This window comes from Cyclopterus lumpus, chromosome 14 (assembly GCF_009769545.1).
Source record: "Cyclopterus lumpus isolate fCycLum1 chromosome 14, fCycLum1.pri, whole genome shotgun sequence".
Taxonomy (NCBI): Eukaryota; Metazoa; Chordata; class Actinopteri; order Perciformes; family Cyclopteridae; genus Cyclopterus; species Cyclopterus lumpus.
Window position 1 is genome coordinate 23,031,788 of NC_046979.1, and position 19,361 is coordinate 23,051,148.

Sequence of the window (19,361 nt, forward strand, 5' to 3'; positions counted from 1 at the left end):
TACCCCGACGTCTCGTTCAGTGATAGCACCTGAGCCCCCTTGTCGCTCGGGGGAGGTTAGCTCAGGGTAGGGGAATCCACTGGGGGGGTGGGGGGTGGGCGGGTGCATGGACCCAGCTGGAGGAAGTTAAAGAGCTAAATGCTGATTGGGGTGGCTTGGATAAGAGAGGTGTTTGAGTTTCAGCATCAGGAGAATCAGCAGGAGACTCATGGGGGTTCTTTTGTTTGAGGACATGTTGGAGAATCCAACCCCAACAGTCCTGTGGACAATTCCAGAGTTGGGGGGAGCGCTGTGAGCCGGACCTCTGGGACGTCCAGTGTGTTAGTGACGGGCAAGTACACAAGACTACAATCTAGACAGCCTTTTGGTGGCCACGCATCGAGCCTCACACTGGTCAGCCCCTCACTGGGTGTGGACACTTGAAACCGTAGTAATGTCCAAGTTAATAGAGAAATCCAACACGTGCTGCTCACATGCTGCATGTTGTGTACACACCTGCTCAAGAAAAGAAACTAGCATTTAGATAGACCATAAAGCCTTTGATATATTTGAGGTGTGTAATAAAGAACTCTGAGTGCAGTATGTTGCTTTGGTACACCCAGCTCCAGACTTACGGACTAAATATCAAGACTTTAAGTTTTCTTTTTGTCTTCTTAGTTGCCTCATTACCCTCTCCAAATATTAGGCTGCAGGCTAAATGATAACTTATGAAATCAATTATTACTTCCTGGGATATTCGGGTTGATGCTTTGTGTTCATTATTACAGTATATAATCTAAAATCTACCAACCCGTATGTTTGTTGAATGATGACAGTTGCAGAAATAAGAAATGACCTGGAGAAGATTTAAATTTAAAAAATCTAAACGCTGAAGAATGCTTAACCCCAACAGGCACTAACACTATCAATCCAACTGCAGCAGTGAGTGTCTCCAAACCCAAAGAGGCTGCAGCATTATGGGAAGTCTGGAGAGCTGCAAGCATACAGCTATTCCCCGAAGCCAGGACGTACCAGTGCAGACCAGGCATGAATGAATCAGTACAACTAAGGCCACCAGGGTGCACCGATTAAGTACAAAATGCAAATAAGTCCTGGTTTCCTTCGACCTTTATGAAGTAACACGTTACAGCAAAAGAGTACAGAAAACACCAAGTGCTCCAACGCTTTCTTCCTTTTCTCCAGGACTTCTCCGTCCTCCATGAAATCTCTGGGTGATTTCCTGGTCTGCAGGTCAGATGCAGGGGGCACAGACATGATTTCCACCATGACTGGTCTTCATCAGCCTGGTGTGCTTAAGACGACGTGTCTCCTGCAATCAGTCCCAAGGAAGCAGCCCCCGTCACGCTCCTTTCACACCTATCTGGTAAAGATCCAGGAGCAGCACTGGGATGATGGGAATGAAATTTATGTGAAAAGCCTTCTCTAAAACTGATGGCTCATTCTCAAAGACGTCATGTAAAAACTGGGGGCGGGGGGGCAAAATGACTGATTATGGCTTAGCAATTATTTTACTGCATAATATATATTTTTTACCACTTTTCACACCATTTAAATGCTGGATGAATATTCAATATGATGATACGAGAGCACGCTGCAGGGCCAAGGGAGCTTACAGATGATGTTGGGAAGAGTAGTTGAATGGATCCATCAATTGATCAGTTAATCAATCAATCAAAGTGTGCAGCCTATCCACTCTACTAACATTAAGTGAGTCGTTTCTAAAGTGCATTGCAGTCCAGGAACAGGATCCATCACGGAGAACTGTTAATAATATAGTCCTAAAATATCCTGCTGCATCAGATACTATTTTAATGTCTGTCACATGACTTTTACCACTTTACCACTAAACAAAAAAAACAGCCCTGCAGGTGCTTACCTGATCACATGATTACCTGATCGAAACGTAAGCTGACAGGCTTTACCTTCATAATCATACATGCAAAGTAATGAGTTTGGAGACATAAGTCGGACTTCACTCAGATACGCCTAAATGAAAACCCTCCAGGGCATTCCTGGCCCTGTCATTAACACTGAGGCTCATGGGTAACAGATGTGGCCCGATCAAAGATGAGCATGGAGACAGAAATAAATCCATCACCCGACTGAAGGGGGAAATTAATCTTGCAGCCTTCAGCAACACAAAGGTGGATTTTTAGACCTCTAATATAAGCCTCCAGATTTAGACTTGTGAAAAAGGACATTTTGGACGATTTGTTTCATCTGCAAGCCACAGCCACATTATTTAATGACACTCAAAGCCAGGTCTCTCACGTCAACCAGATTGCACCAATGACAAAAAACACAAATTCCAATGTGAAGTTGCAGACAATGAGAAACGTCCTTCAGGTATAAATTCATGGCCCTGTCTACACGTATACAGATATTTTCTCTCTGGCCACATGACCTTCGTTTTACTAAACATCTCAGTTCGCACTAGAGCACAAAAGCGTCGCCATAAAGGCCATGAATTAAATACCAGAGGAGAAGAATCTGGCGGACTAACGGTGGACGCTGAGGTGGACCAAGAGACATCAGGCGCAGCAGACCCCTCCGTTCGTCCCTGACGGGGTGCAGCAATACGAACACAAGTTTAGTTCACCTATATGTTAACAAAATGTAAACAAACTGGTAGTCAGCAACATAATCAAAACCAAAATAGGCATACACAAAATAGAGACAACGTCATTGTTTCCCAAAAGCTCTGTTTTAAACTTACAAAGAAACCAGAGGTTTATAAAATCTTCATCTTCAGATGGCATTTTCAGAAATCTCAGTTTTAGTGGCCTAAAGCTGTTCTACCTAAAACCTAAAGAAAAACCTCAACATGTTAGTTTGAGGAGCAACACAAAAAGTACTAAAAATCTGTATATCAAAAGTATATTAACAAAAATGTTGTATTTGTGGTACTCGCTCCAATATCCTCGCTCCATCTCTGTAAATTCAGTCTTAGCATTCAAATACGATTTCAGAAGAGCACTGCATCCCTCTGATGATAATCCCAAGGATCAAAACCATCCTCCAATTACCAAAAAAAACTTTTAACTCATGAGGCGTCAGCAGAGCTGCTGGTACTAAAAGGTGAAGCCAGTGTCCTGAACATGTGCAAATAAAGTTCCATCTCATTACCTTTAAGTTATGTCCATACATGTCCCCAGAACATACTGTCCGTCTCTTGACCACACATAGATTAACAGATCCTCACTATTATGTCTGCCTGTGCTTTCAGGAATATTAAAACACAAATGAGGCCACAGAAGACTTGACCTGCCTGATTTGGAATGTGCCAGTGGCAAATCCAGGTAGTGCCCACTTTTCTAACACATTCAATTCAATTCAGTTTATTTTGTATAGCTCAATATCACAAATTACGAATTTGCCTCAGAGGACTTTACAATCTGTACACATACGACATCCCTGACCTTTGACCTCACATCGGATCAGGAAAAACTCCCAAATAATAGAAAAAGGGGCTGGACCAGGGCAAACCTGATTCAGCCCTAACTATAAGCACTATCAAACAGGAAAGTCTTAAGTCTATTCTTGAATGAGGTGACTGTGTCTGCCTCCAGGACTGAAAGTGGAAGCTGGTTCCATAAAAGAGGAGCTTGATAACTGAAGGCTCTGGCTCCCATCCTACTTTTTAGGACTCTAGGAACCACAAGTAGCCCCACATTTAGTGAGCAGCTCTCTAGTGGGGCAACATGGTACTACAAGCTCCTTAAGATATGATGGTGCATCACCAATCAAGGCTTTGTAGGTGAGGAGAAGAATTTTAAATGTGATTCTTGATTTTACAGGGAGCCAGTGCAGAGCAGCTAATACAGGAGTCATGTGATCTCTTTTCTTAGTTTTTGTGAGTACACGAGCTGCAGCATTCTGGATCAACTGGAGGGATTTAAGAGACTTATTAGGGCAGCCTGATAATAAGGAGTTGCAGTAATCTAGTCTGGAAGTAACAAACACGTGAACTAGTTTTTCGGCATCTTTTTGGGACAAGATGTGCCTGATTTTTGAAATGTTACGTAGATGAAAAAATGCAATCCTTGAGATTTGCTTAACGTGGAGTTAAAGGACAAGTCTCGGTCAAAGATAACGCCTAGATTCTTTACAGTGGTGTTGGATGCCAGGGCAATGCCATCTACAGAAACCACATCACCAGATAATTGATCTCTGAGGTGTTCAGGGCCAGTAAAATAACTTTGTCTGAGTTTAACATCAGGGCTGCACGGTGGTGTAGTGGCTAGCACTGTCGCCTCACAGCAAGAGGGCCGCGGGTTCGATTCCCGGTCGGAGCGGTCCTTCTGTGTGGAGTTTGCATGTTCTCCCCGTGGCAGCGTGGGTTCTCTCCGGGCTCTCCGGCTTCCTCCCACAGTCCAAAGACATGCTGCAGGTTAATTGATCTCTAAATGTCCCATAGGTGTGAATGTGAGAGTGAATGGTTGTATGTCCCTACATGTGCCCTCGATGGACTGGCGGCCTGTCCAGGGTGTCCCCTGCCTTCGCCCTATGTCAGCTGGGATAGGCTCCAGCGCCCCCGCGACCCTAATGAGGATAAGCGGTATTGAAAATGGATGGATGGATGAGTTTAACATCAGGAAGTTGCAGGTCATCCATGTTTTTATGTCTTTAAGACATTCTTGAATTTTAGCGAGCTGGTTGGTCTCCTCTGGTTTGATCGACAGATATAATTGAGTATCATCTGCATAACAATGAAAGTTTATGCAGTGTTTCCTGATAATGTTGCCCAAAGGAAGCATATATAAGGTAAATAAAATTGGTCCAAGCACAGAACCTTGTGGAACTCCGTGATTAACGTTGGTGGTCATTGAGGCTTCATCGTTTACAAATACAAATTGAGATCGATCTGATAAATAGGATTTAAACCAACTTAGTGCGGTACCTGAAATGCCAATCGACTGATCCAGTCTCTGTAATAGGATGTCATGATCAATGGTGTCGAACGCAGCACTAAGGTCTAATAATACCAGTACGGAGATGAGTCCTTTATCTGATGCAATTAGGAGGTCATTAGCAATTTTCACCAGTGCTGTCTCTGTGCTGTGGTGTTTTCTAAATCCTGACTGAAACTCCTCAAATAAACTATTCTGATGTAGGAAGTCACAACTATATTAAGGGCATACAACTGTTTCCAAGGCCACTCCTCTTGATGACAGATCGGCAGTAGTTGAGGGCAAGAGATCATCAATCTTGCCTCTAATAGTTAACATCTTTTCATTGAAGAAGTTCATGAAGTCATTACTACTGAGGTCTATAGGAATACACGGCTCCACAGAGCTGTGACTCTCTGTCAGCCTGGCTACAGTGCTAAAGAGAACCCTGGGGTTGTTCTTATTTTTCTCTATTACTGATGAGTAATAGGCTGCTCTGGCATTACGGAGGGCCTTCTTATATGTCTTGACTAACGGTGTATACTCCGGGAGTATAAACTCAAAAGTTATGAGGTAATGGTCTGACAGAAGAGGGTTCTGTGGGAAGACCTCCAAATGCTCAATGTCAATGCCATATGTAAGAACAAGGTTGAGGGTGTGGCCAAAGCAGTGAGTGGGTTTCTGTACTCTCTGACAGAAGCCAATCGAGTCCAACAATGAGATAAATGCAGTACTAAGGCAATCATTGTCAATATCCACATGAATATTAAAATCTCCTACAATAATAACCTTATCAGTTTTAAGGACTAAAACTCTGAAAATTCAGATATAAATTCTGAATATGGACCTGGTGGCCGGTACAGTGTAACAAATAGAATTGGCTGTAATGTTTTCCAGGTTGGATGTGAAAGACTAAGAACAAGGCTTTCAAATGAGTTGTAGTTTAGTTTAGGTTTAGGATTCATTAATTATCTGGTCTACATCGGTCATCAAGAAACATTCACTTTCATTCCATTTGTCACTTGCTGATTTGTGCTGTGCACACAGCTGTATGATGCCATGAACCATGAGAACAGGTATACTGCCTGCAGTCTGTGATGGTAAAACAATGTTTCACTGTGCTTCTCAGAAATCTGTTATGTTGTTATCACACCTGTTGGGGTGCAGTCTTCCTCTATGATGCAAGACTTAGTTCCTGCCACCAACCACAAGAACTTGTACCACAGTGCTCTGGCGCTTGTGACTCACCCCTCCTTTCTGTACTCCATGTCTGATTCAGCCAATGTTGAGGAAGTGCACCAGAGCGGCCTCTCGCTTCGGCATCTCCCCTTTGTCCGACCTCGCTCTTGAGACACACTTCTTCCTCCTCTACAGTATGTCTACTTTCGAGTTATGATGATAACGAGTGTTGTGTTTTTCTGAACTATCTATGTGCATTGATTAGAGAGAAAGACAAATATATAGTGTCATCTGTATATCTGTGCATAGATATTTCTGAAAGAAGGTGTTACCAGCTCGTGTGTCAGCTGAGCGATACTTAGAGAGCACTAAGCAGCACATTTGTATGGGACTATTTTCAGCTGGGCATTCATACACATTGTGGCCAGTATTCGGGGCAGCAGGACAGTGTATGTGGGATCGACTGAACATAAACTAGAGTGTGTGTGTTCATGAAGGAACATTCAAGCAGCGTAACAGTGTGGCTCTGTGGCACAGAGGAAGAAGATATAGTTGAGTACACACACAATACATTTATTAATGGTCTAGTTTTAGTCTTTTCAAATATTTAGAATATCCGCCAAAATCATAATTTCATTTCGATCCACTTCCAGAAAGTGTATTAACTCCGATAGCAATCGGTCGTTAATGGGAAGAGATACTTCAGGCACATTTCATCTTGCCCTGACAGCAGACATGACAACTCATTGACAGCTGCAGCTTTGACATGGAAAGGTTAGACTGGCCACTGTTTCCTGTCTTTGACCGGTATTGGACAGCTAGTGTGTAGACCCCTTGCAAAGAAGGATCCTCCTGTCCCTTTGACCAGGTCAGGACCTCACTGACCACACACACACACACACACACACACACACACACACACACACACAGCCCAACACTGGACAGATGGCAGAGCAGGCTGGAATGACTTGTAGTCCCTGAGGGACACCAATCACACATTGTCATGGAAAAGATGAAGTAAACAATCCATCACTCGGGCCATCAAATGACCAATTATACACTCAAAATCCAATAAAAGGTCTCATCCAGTGGCGAGGGATGCAGGGACTTGTTGGACACCACATCACTGTGAGCGTTACAGATTCTGCTCTTGTGACTTTTTAATATTTTTGTCAATTGGCGTTTTTCAAAACCAATTATCCCAAATTATCCAACGTGGACAATAAACATATTGTGAATATATTGTATGTTTCCTAAAGCTGAACATTTCTCATTTAAAGAAGCTGTAAAATTATAACACAATATATCACAATTTCTATGTAAATAGATGAATAACATCTTTGTCTTAGTGTTTGGTTGAGCCTGCAAAACTATAATATGCCATTCCCATCATTTTAACTGAGCATTAGCATGCTAACATGCTAAACTACTATACGAGGCCCATACTGTCGTGGCTTACTTAATGTTATTAATATCACACATGTTGTTGAAATTGATTGGATGGCCCTACCAAAAATAAATTCCACCAGCCGCCACTGCAGTCATGGACCTTTTTATGATTATGATTATATATATATATATATATATATATATATATATATATATATATATATATATATATATATATATAGAGAGAGAGAGAGAGAGAGAGAGAGAGAGAGAGAGAGAGAGAGAGAGAGAGAGAGAGAGAGAGAGAGAGAGAGAGATAGAGAGAGTGTATATATAGGAAAATGACTCGATCGAGACGTCGGTTGTTAATTTGTTTGTTTGTTTGTTTGTTTGTTTGTTTGTCAACACTTCCACGGTCCTCCTTAGCCGCGACTCCCCCCACCTCCCTCCGCCAGGATCCAGCCCGTGTTTTCCCCATGCCTTCCAGCGTACAGCCCCGGACGTCACCCTCCCTCCCCCTCCCCTTAGCAACAGAGGCAACATGGCGGCGTCCAGTACAGCGGAGCATTCTCCAGAGATATCGACGCCGTTAAAGATACCGAAAACCGAGGTGCCATCCCCCGAGTCGGAGGATTTGAGTGACAGTAATCAATACCACTCCAACCCCTCGACGCCGAACCGCTTCTCGCCTCTGAACGTGTGCTCGGGGACTGCGGGCCGGACGGCGGCCTCATCCTCCTCCAACAGCTTCACGGCTTGCCGGGGGATGTCGTGGACCCCGTCCGAGACAAACGCCCTCATCGCGGTGTGGGGCAACGAGAGGCTGACGGAGGCGCGGATGCAGCAGCTGGAGGTAGCGGGCACCGTGTTCTCCGGTAAGGCCCCCGGGCCCGCCATGTACGAGCGGGTGTCCAGAGCCCTGTCGGAGCTGGGATACGAGAGGACCCCGTCCCAGTGCCGGGAGAGGATGAAGGTAAATGAGGCTGTGCAGGTCCGTCCTCCATCGTCAGACGGACCGCAGACACCGGTTGTTGACCTGGCATCACGGCAGGGCGTGTTACAGCGTGTTAAAGCACACAGCACACGAACGAGAGGCCTGCATCGGTCAGAGATATTATTTTTTATTTTTCATTCATCTCAGTTATTTCCTCGTGATGATGAACATCATCCTTCCCATGCTCCAGTCCTCAGAGAGAACATCTGTTGGGTCTACATACCATATTAATATGAATTAATGTGGCTTTGCCATCGTCTCATATCTTTTCCTTCTCACCGTCACTGTAATTTATTTATACAAAAATTAAATTCTAACAGGTTGACAAAAATGAGCAGTAACAGAACAGATCCTTACGTTCTGGAGGACAGCACGGTTAGAGGATGGAGGATATAGGATGGAGGACAGGAGGGTTAGAGGATGGAGGACATAGGATGGAGGACAGGAGGGTTAGAGGATGGAGGATATAGGATGGAGGACAGGAGGGTTAGAGGATGGAGGACATAGGATGGAGGACAGGAGGGTTAGAGGATGGAGGATATAGGATGGAGGACAGGAGGGTTAGAGGATGGAGGATATAGGATGGAGGACAGGAGGGTTAGAGGATGGAGGATATAGGATGGAGGACAGGAGGGTTAGAGGATGGAGGATATAGGATGGAGGACAGGACGGTTACAGGATGGAGGATATGGGATGGAGGACAGGAGGGTTAGAGGATGGAGGATAAGGACAGGAGGGTTAGAGGATATAGGATGGAGGACAGGAGGGTTAGAGGATGGAGGATATAGGATGGAGGACAGGAGGGTTAGAGGATGGAGAACAGGATGGTTAGAGGATGGAGGACATAGGATGGAGGACAGGACGGTTAGAGGATGGAGGACAGGAGGGTTAGAGGATGGAGGATATAGGATGGAGGACAGGACGGTTAGAGGATGGAGGATATAGGATGGAGGACAGGACGGTTACAGGATGGAGGATAGGACAGGAGGGTTAGAGGATGGAGGATATAGGATGGAGGACAGGACGGTTACAGGATGGAGGATATGGGATGGAGGACAGGAGGGTTAGAGGATGGAGGATAAGGACAGGAGGGTTAGAGGATATAGGATGGAGGACAGGAGGGTTAGAGGATGGAGGATATAGGATGGAGGACAGGAGGGTTAGAGGATGGAGAACAGGATGGTTAGAGGATGGAGGACATAGGATGGAGGACAGGACGGTTAGAGGATGGAGGACAGGAGGGTTAGAGGATGGAGGATATAGGATGGAGGACAGGACGGTTACAGGATGGAGGACAGGAGGGTTAGAGGATGGAGGACAGGACGGTTAGAGGATGGAGGACAGGATACTAAATGGTAGAGGACAGTGGGCTGGAGGACAGGAGTATAGAGGACAGTAGGACAAATAGTAGAGGACAGGATGATTAGAGGACAGGAGGATTAGAGCCTCTAATCATCCTCCATCCTCCTGTCCCCTATCCTCCTATCAGGATAGAGGACAGGAGGATAGAGGACAGGAGGATAGGAGGATAGGAGGATAGGAGGATGGAGGATATAGGATGGAGGACAGGACGGTTACAGGATGGAGGATAGGAGGATGGAGGATAGAAGACAGGAGGATAGAGGACAGGAGGATAGAGAACAGGAGCATAGAGGACAGGAGGACAGGAGGATAGAGGACAGGAGGATAGAGGACAGGAGGATGGAGGACAGGCGGATAGAGGACAGGAGGATGGAGGATAGAGGCCAGGATGATGGAGGACAGGAGGATAGAGGACAGGAGGATAGAGGACAGGAGGATAGAGGACAGGAGGATAGAGGTCAGGAGGATGGAGGACAGTAGGATAGAGGACAGGAGGATAGAGGACAGGAGGATAGAGGACAGGAGGATAGAGGAGAGGTGGATGGAGGAGAGGAGGATGGAGGACAGGAGGATAGGGGACAGGAGGATGGAGGACAGGAGTATGGAGGACAGGAGGATGGAGGACAGGAGGATAGAGGACAGGAGGATAGAGGACAGGAGGATGGAGGACAGGAGGATATAGGGCAGGAGGATAGAGGACAGGAGGATAGAGGAAAGGAGGATAGAGGACAGGAGGATAGAGGACAGGAGGATGGAGGATAGTGGACAGGAGGATAGAGGACAGGAGGATAGAGGACAGGAGGATGGAGGATAGAGGGCAGGAGGATAGAGGACAGGAGGATAGAGGAAAGGAGGATAGAGGATAGAGGACAGGAGGATAGAGGACAGGAGGATGGAGGATAGAGGACAGGAGGATAGAGGACAGGAGGATAGAGGACAGGAGGATAGAGGACAGGAGGATGGAGGACAGGAGGATGGAGGACAGGAGGATGGAGGACAGGAGGATAGAGGACAGAAGGATAGAGGACAGGAGGATAGAGGACAGGAGGATAGAGGAGAGGAGGATGGAGGAGAGGAGGATAGGGGACAGGAGGATAGAGGAGAGGAGGATGGAGGAGAGGAGGATGGAGGACAGGAGGATAGGACAGGAGGATAGAGGACAGGAGGATGGAGGATAGAGGACAGGAGGATAGAGGACACGAGGATAGAGGACAGGAGGATAGAGGACAGGAGGATGGAGGTCAGGAGGATAGAGGACAGGAGGATAGAGGACAGGAGGATGGAAGATAGAGGACAGGAGGATAGAGGACAGGAGGATAGAGGACAGGAGGATGGAGGATAGAGGACAGGAGGATAGAGGACAGGAGGATAGAGGACAGGAGGATAGAGGATTGGACAGGAGGATAGAGGATAGGAGGATGGAGGATAGAGGATAGGACAGGAGGATAGAGGATATGATAGGAGGATGGAGGACAGGAGGATGGAGGATACTGATGGATAGCTGTGTTTTATTCTTTATTAACTTCATCCAGGAATGTAAATCATTTTATGGACATTTTTTCATTTGTTTCCAGTGAGATATGAATTACTTTAATTTACTTTAGAGACTTTGTTGTTGTATACATAACTGTTTGTGGTCTAGAAACAATATTTAGTTATTTCTAAATTATAAGTAACTTCTAATTCTGTTGTGAACGCATTTGTTTTAGAATTTCAGATATCTTTTTCAAAAACATTAGTCATGTTGAAGAAGCGAGTATTGATGAGAGTAGCCCTGAGTTACATCCTCTCCCTACCTGCAGGCCACCGTAGTTCTCCATGAGCGGTAACTGTTACAAACCACTAGGTGGCACTAAAACACTCACACTGTTCCTTTAACTGAATTCCAACAGGTAACACAGGTGACCTGCTGAGGTAACACAGGTGACCTGCTGAGGTAACACAGGTGACCTGTTGAGGTAACACAGGTGACCTGCTGAGGTAACACAGGTGACCTGCTGAGGTAACACAGGTGACCTGTTGAGGTAGCACAGGTGACTTGCTGAGGTAACACAGGTGACCTGTTGAGGTAACACATGTGACCTGTTGAAATAACACAGGTGACTTGCTGAGGTAACACAGGTGACCTGTTGAGGTAACACATGTGACCTGTTGAAATAACACAGGTGACTTGCTGAGGTAACACAGGTGACCTGTTGAGGTAACACAGGTGACCTGTTGAGGTAACACAGGTGACTTGTTTGAAATAACACAGGTGACCATTTTAGGTAACACAGGTGACCTGTTGAGGTAACACAGGTGACCATTTGAGGTAACACAGGTGACCTGTTGAGGTAACACATGTGACTTGTTTGAAATAACACAGGTGACCTGCTGAGGTAACACAGGTGACCTGTTGAGGTAACACAGGTGACTTGCTGAGGTAACACAGGTGACCATTTGAGTTAACACAGGTGACTTGTTGAAATAACACAGGTGACCTGCTGAGGTAACACAGGTGACTTGCTTAGGTAACACATGTGACTTGCTGAGGTAACACAGGTGACTTGCTGAGGTAACACAGGTGACTTGCTGAGGTAACACAGGTGACCTGTTGAGGTAACACAGGTGACTTGCTGAGGTAACACAGGTGACCTGTTGAGGTAACACAGGTGACCTGTTGAGGTAACACAGGTGACTTGCTGAGGTAACACAGGTGACCTGTTGAGGTAACACATGTGACCTGTTGAGGTAACATAGGTGACTTGCTGAGGTAACACAGGTGACCTGTTGAGGTAACACATGTGACTTGCTGAGGTAACACAGGTGACCTGCTGAGGTAACACATGTGACTTGCTGGGGTAACACAGGTGATCTGTTGAGGTAACACATGTGACTTGCTGAGGTAACACAGGTGACCTGTTGAGGTAACACATGTGACTTGCTGAGGTAACACAGGTGACCTGCTGAGGTAACACATGTGACTTGCTGGGGTAACACAGGTGATCTGTTGAGGTAACACATGTGACTTGCTGAGGTAACACAGGTGACCTGCTGAGGTAACACATGTGACTTGCTGGGGTAACACAGGTGATCTGTTGAGGTAACACATGTGACCTGTTGAGGTAACACATGTGACTTGTTGAGGTAACACATGTGACCTGTTGAGGTAACACATGTGACCTTTTGAGGTAACACAGGTGACCTGTTGAGGTAACACAGGTGACCTGTTGAGGTAACACATGTGACCTGTTGAGGTAACACATGTGACTTGTCGAGGTAACACATGTGACCTTTTGAGGTAACACAGGTGACCTGTTGAGGTAACACAGGTGACCTGTTGAGGTAACCCATGTGACTTGCTGAGGTAACACATGTGACCTGTTGAGGTAACACATGTGACTTGCTGAGGTAACACAGGTGACCTGTTGAGGTAACACAGGTGACTTGCTGAGGTAACACAGGTGACCTGTTGAGGTAACACAGGTGACCTGTTGAGGTAACACAGGTGACTTGCTGAGGTAACACAGGTGACTCGCTGAGGTAACACAGGTGACCTGCTGAGGTAACACAGGTGGTCTGTTGAGGTAACACAGGTGGTCCAGGTGGTCTGTTGAGGTAACACAGGTGGTCTAGTCCAGACCCCCACGGTGTGCTCGACCCGTGGACACAGCATCACGTTCAGGCCTGTCCTAGTTAAGTCAGTGTGTGTTGGTGCCGTGGGTGGAGGTCTTCTGGTGTTGTGGAGCGACTCAGACCCGACAAAGGGCACAAGTGATGCTGACACTAGATGTCTTGCTTGAGCTGTGAAGACTATGGTCTGGTTTTACACCTCTTGTAGAGAGTAGAGGGTGTTTACCTGTCACATGGCGGTCTGGTAGCCTGACTGCTGCAGATGACAGGCTCCACCCAGCAGCTCCTCCTCTCTGAGGTCACGCTTCCTGAGAGGAGCATCACACAACTCCATTTACCAGAACCATATTTCATGGTTTGACTCTCTACTGTTGAACTCATAGCACATTTAGTTTCTTTAGTTTATGATTGTCTTCATGGGGTTTTGCACGTTTCACCATATTTAGGTACGTTAACTTCTGAATTGCAAACCTCTTGCATGCACAGGTTTATTGTTTTGGTATTTTGTGTATCTTAAGTATGTGATGGTTTTATCAGTCGTATATTATGTGGAGTTGGTTCATCGAGGCACATTTCAAACTCATTCATACCTAATAACCTAATAAGTCTGTCCTTTGTTTTCTGAACCTTTTGAATGAGCTTTGTTAAACAAGATGTTTCTAAACAACTTCCTGTTTGCAAGAAGATGAAAATATGAAACTATTTAGAGTGCTGCAGCAACGAGTCCTCGAATCCTTTCTAACCGTCGGGTTCCAGCATCTCAAAGTCGACATGCTTCTGGTACGTTAACTTCCTGGTGTTCACCCCTGCGGCGCTGTGGAGTCAATCATGTTTAACCACAAATCGTCAACAGTTGTAAAAGCCCTTCACACTCATCGTGTGTTGACTGCAGCTCTGCTCCTCGTGAGTCACTGTTCTGTAGTCCTAACAACAAATCCTCCCTTTATCCCGCCGCCGCGTTCAGACGCTGCGGCGCTGCTACAGCCGCGTGAAGGAGCACGGCATCGGCAAAAGGAAGAGCAGCTACACCATCGAGCAGCTGGAGAAGGTGTTCGGCCAGGGGGGCTGGGACTCCCAGAGCTGTGCCCCGGTGCTGATCAACAGCAGCGGGCTGTACCAGGAGATGGAGTCCGACGGCAGCACCCTGGAGGACTTCTCCCAGGAGGACTGGTGCAACCAGGTGCTGGACTCAGCCTTCCAGGAGGGGGACATGGAGACTGGTGAGTGGGCGCATAGCAACGGAAGACACGGAAACATTGGCTTCAAGCTCATGGGTGTGTTTCTTCTTCTTCTCTCTAGAAGAAATGCAGGTGCCGAAGAGCCGAGCTCTGCAGATTCAAATCGAGCTGTCGGAACAAATCCAGTAAGTCAACTAGAGCGCCGTGAAGTTATGCATTTGAACATATGATATGAATCTGAGCCGTACGTTGTGAATGAGCCTCATCATGTGAAACCATCTCTGTAATATGTCTGACATTCCTCTGAATGTCTATAATGCATTATAACCTGCTTTATTAGACAGACCTTATGAGTGAGGTGATGAGCCCCATCTTTGTTATTATAATACTGTTATGAAGCATTGCAATGTGATATTTAGTTACTGAACTAAAGAATGTGGGGGGACAAAATCATGAAATCTATTATAGTTATAAGCACTCATGAATATTCCTCATGATTTTAGTAAAGTAGTAACAAGAACAACAATAATATAAATGAGTACTTGACTTGAACCACTACTTGACTAACTTCTAATCGCAATATAATGAATTACAACACCGATTATAATGCATTATGAAAAGATAATAATGTGATACATGCTATGGGAATTCTATATTCTTGCAAAAGAACATAATGACATATGCTACTTGACCTTATTTGTTCTAAAAACCTTTCATTGTGTTTTAAGACTACTGTAATAACGCATTGTGAATATGTATGAGTGTTATTACTATAATTATACAGTGCTATAATCAGATTGTAATGTATTACAGATAAAGGCCTCGTATATATATATATATATATATATATATATATATATATATATATATATATATATATATAGGGGCTAAATACACATGTATGAGGAGGATTTAATAATATATATATATATATATATAATGTACTGTGTCAAAGGCCATGTAATAGTTCATGGAGGCTAACAAGGTGCTATTCATTACGTCTGACAGCTTGTTTTTTTGCACTTTTCTCAGAGGAGATATTGTTTTATTGAGTCATGGTTCTCTACGCTGGGTTCTCTACAGAAAAAGGGAAACGATGCAGACCGTGATGCGCATCCTGGAGTCGGTGCAGCTGAAGTGGGAGCACTTCCAGACGTGGACGGAGTTCTCGCGGCTGCATCTCTCCAACAAGCTGGCCATCTTCGGCGTGGGCTACAACACGCGCTGGCGCGAGGACGTGCGCTACCACTACGCCGAAATCAGCTCGCAGGTGCCGCTGGGCAAGAGGCTGCGCGAATACTTCAACCCGGAGAAGCCCGAGGGCCGCGTCGTCATGACCCGGGTCCAGAAGATGAACTGGAAGAACGTCTACTACAAGTTCCTGGACATCACCATCAGCGAGGCGCGGTGCCTGGAGCTGCACATGGAGGTGGAATGGATCCCCGTGTCCCAGTCCATGGCGGCGGGCTGCGGCAAGGGCACCTCCCACTACCTCCTTCCCGGGGACATCCCCAAGGCCTACGGACTCTACGCCGTCGGCTACGAGGCTCTCGCCTTCCCCCGGGGCGACGGCGAAGATCACGGCTCGGAGAACGGGGCGCCGAGTCAGGCCGACGGAGAAGGTTCGGAGAGGTGGGACAGGACTGGGGGTGAAGTCACCTACTGCTACCTGGGCATAGCGGAGGACAGGACCATACAGCAGAGCCTCTTCCAGCACTTCCAGGGCTCCGGCAAACACTACGCCCACAGCGAACCCTCCGCCGTGACGCGCTTCCTGCAGGAGAACTGCCGCGGCACCACCGCCCACCTGAGCGGTGACGGGGGCGAGGACTCGTCGCAGCGCTTCGCCATTTACATCAAATTCATCGAGGTGGAGCTGGACTTCCTCTCGGCGGGCTCCCTGCTGGAGTGCCTGGAGACGGCCGTCGGCTGCCCTTTGAAATACAACAACAAGGAAACGTCGTAACGCAGCCGGCGCCTCGCCCTGTGGACCGGCTCAGGACGAGCAAAGCGCTGCAGCCAGCGGGGCGGCGTGAAGAGGGCGTTCCGTCTGTTTTAACGCATGGGAGTGTGCGGGAGTCTGGCTTTCGTTTGCGGCCTATTGAACTGATTTCTCTTCAGACTCATTAAGTCTAAAAACTTAGTATTACAGAGCTGCAGCATCCAAGACGTATGTTGCTATTATTTAAGGCTTATGTGCACTACCAAGGTTTCTGCTGCTCGTTTCGTGTAGATAAGTATCGCCTCGTCAGAGCGTGGGGTTGGCTCGGGACGTCTACCTCAGTAGGGTGTAGCGAACAAGGCAGCGAGGGGACCACGGCGTGGATCTGTTCTAAAGTCGGCCTTTACTTTGGCTTCCAGGTCTGGACCTGAACTCGGAAGCATGGAAGAGTAGCACGCTGGTTCATGCCTTATGTTTTTGCACGTGTTGCACGCTGCAGCTGGGGGTGCTTTCATGCAGATTAGGGAGCGTAAGAACCGGCCTCGACCCATGCAGATGCTCCGGGAGCGCCACGAACCAGAGTGGCCACGTGTGCCGACGGCGCTGTAAATACTGCAGACTCATGGCAACACTGTCCATCCGATGCTAGTGCTTTACAAACAGAAATATACATATATTATTGTATTTAAGGATGTGCTTCAATGCTATCACTCATGTTAACCCTTTTGTAAAAAAAACATGGACAAATACAAAAAGTGAATGAATGCCACTTTCTTTTATTTTCTAGTTTGACAGTCATAACTGGAAAATATAAATATTAAAGTATAAAACAGTAGAGATGGAAGCAGCTCAGGAGTGAGACAGCGTCAGAACCACTCTCCTTCCGAGCCGTGAGGCGGTGAGCTTCACCGCAGCGCACCGTACCACTCGTTGGGTTTGCCTGGTCGGCCTTCTCCCCGGCTTTGTTTCACGGTCTTTAGGAGCTCTCGTGTACATTCACGTGCCTGACTAGGTCTGCTCCTGCATGGGCAGTAGCTAGATATTGTGAAATACTGCCACACCAGTTCAGGGCATTAATCATTTAGTTTTGCGCCACGCTATCAGCTAAGAGGAATCAGCGATATTGAGCCCATCTACATTCCAGGTGTGGACCGTCACAGTTTGGATCCACCTGTCAACGATTCGCTGGATTCGATGTGTGGCATCCTCAACCTTTTAATTTAGGAAGTGTTTCAAAGAAATGTTTAGTTTTTTTAAATGTGTTTAAGCCCAACATTGTTGAAACAGAACAGCCAATAATCAATCAATCAATCACTGCGCTGAAGCCAAACCCACGATAACGTCCCGAAGCCCACTGAGACGGTGGCCAGGTGTTTGGAGCATCTCTAGCTGCAGCTGGGGGGGGTGGGGTTGTGAGTACTGGAAGACCAACACCTCTATGGGTGGAGAGCCGGCCTGAGCATTGAGCTGCAGGGGTTAATCATCTTCGACCTGTAACTTTTATGAATATGGTTCCTGAGGTGATGTGCAATGTGCCAGGAGAGGACCAGTGTAGAGAAGAATCAAAAAAAGGGAAAAGTCCTTATTGAATCTATGTGTATGAAATCTACCTTAAATATCTATAATGTATATATATATATTTAAAAAATATCGATGTTCTTGAGCATTCCGGCTTTTGCAATGTTAATTTGTTTGGGTATACAGTATATGAAGATGAATATGATATTTTCTATTTTATTGGTTGACACCATGTCTTGTATGTGTTTGTTTTGAAGTCACCGTCTTGTATGTTTACATGTTTGAAAAAACAATAAATGGGGCGCTCACTGTCATTTGCCACACGGTGAGAACGGGCGTGTGCGTGTGCGTGTGCGTGTGTGTGCGTGCGTGTGTGTGCATGTGTGTGCATGTGTGTGCGTGTGTGTGCGTGCGTGTGCGTGCGTGTGCGTGCGTGTGCGTGCGTGTGCGTGCTCGCTCACAGTGGAGAACATGCAGCCTGATGAATATGACCTGATGCTGTCAATCATCTCATCAAGTGAATACCAGCGTCACCGTCTCATGTTTCACAATAAACTGCATAAATGCTCCACAAGCACCTGGAGTTTCACAGGTTCCATTTAGTTATAGAATAAGCTGAAAAGGTCTGAGAGCATATTAGGGCCATTGGCTGAAAAAAACTACATTTCCAAGATTAATGTTGTCAATTTATGAGAACAGAAACTTGGATGTTCTCAAAAGATTAAAGTGGCCAGAAAACAAATTGGCAAATTACATATTCATAGAAAGGTTGGAAGGTCGATGACCTCAACTCAGAGGTGTATTTCATAAAGATGGCAACCTTCTTGTATCGAATCACAATGTCCTGATTATGGGAGGAAAATGTTTATAGAATAAATAAATGTTTCAAAAAAACCTTGCTGTGCATTTTGCCTTTGTTCATAGAATACAATTACAGCTCTGTGGGACAATTTAAATGTGTATGTGTTGTCATAATTAAACATAATGGAAGACCTGATAAAGAGGATTTAAAAAAGGGGCCTCTTAACAGAGGTCGTGACCCCTGATGCACAACAAGTGTGGCTGCAGCAGCTGATGGGAGCGCTGAGCTGGGGCAGATGTAATGCACCCATGTGACCAGGAGATGGCGACATGGAGCTGGTGCTGAAAACAGCACCGATACCTGATTTGAGAAGAACAGCTGGTTCCTTTGAGGAGGCTGAACACGATGACAGCGCGCGTGCATGTGATGCACGTGCAGAGAGACAGCAAGGCCTCACACCTTTTACAAGTCTTTGGAACAAATGTACTTTTTCCTT

The 19,361-nt window shown here is 46.1% G+C and overlaps 1 protein-coding gene across 2 annotated transcripts; it reads left to right on the plus strand.

The window, feature by feature from the left end:
- Positions 1-7,820: 7,820 nt before the first annotated feature.
- LOC117743059 (myb/SANT-like DNA-binding domain-containing protein 2) lies at positions 7,821-18,951 on the plus strand. 2 transcript variants are annotated; one of them, XM_034550797.1, is made up of 5 exons: positions 11,241-13,871; positions 14,111-14,205; positions 14,390-14,645; positions 14,725-14,788; positions 15,687-18,429. In XM_034550797.1, exons 2-5 carry the CDS (start codon positions 14,119-14,121, stop codon positions 16,567-16,569), a joined length of 1,290 nt encoding a protein of 429 aa, XP_034406688.1. In that variant the 5' UTR covers positions 11,241-13,871; positions 14,111-14,118; the 3' UTR covers positions 16,570-18,429. The 2 variants fall into 2 exon arrangements, with proteins under 2 accessions (XP_034406687.1, XP_034406688.1); XM_034550796.1 differs by lacking the exons at positions 11,241-13,871; positions 14,111-14,205 and adding an exon at positions 7,821-8,430 and having other exon boundaries at positions 15,687-18,951.
- The last annotated feature ends 410 nt before the right edge of the window (positions 18,952-19,361 follow it).

Coding starts and splice junctions, on each gene's coding strand:
- LOC117743059 (XM_034550796.1), top strand. CDS start 7,999: ATGGCGGCGTCCAGTACAGCGGAGCATTCTCCAGAGATATCGACGCCG. Junction 8,431..14,389: donor AGTGCCGGGAGAGGATGAAG/GTAAATGAGGCT, acceptor CGCCGCGTTCAG/ACGCTGCGGCGCTGCTACAG. Junction 14,789..15,686: donor GAGCTGTCGGAACAAATCCA/GTAAGTCAACTA, acceptor GGTTCTCTACAG/AAAAAGGGAAACGATGCAGA.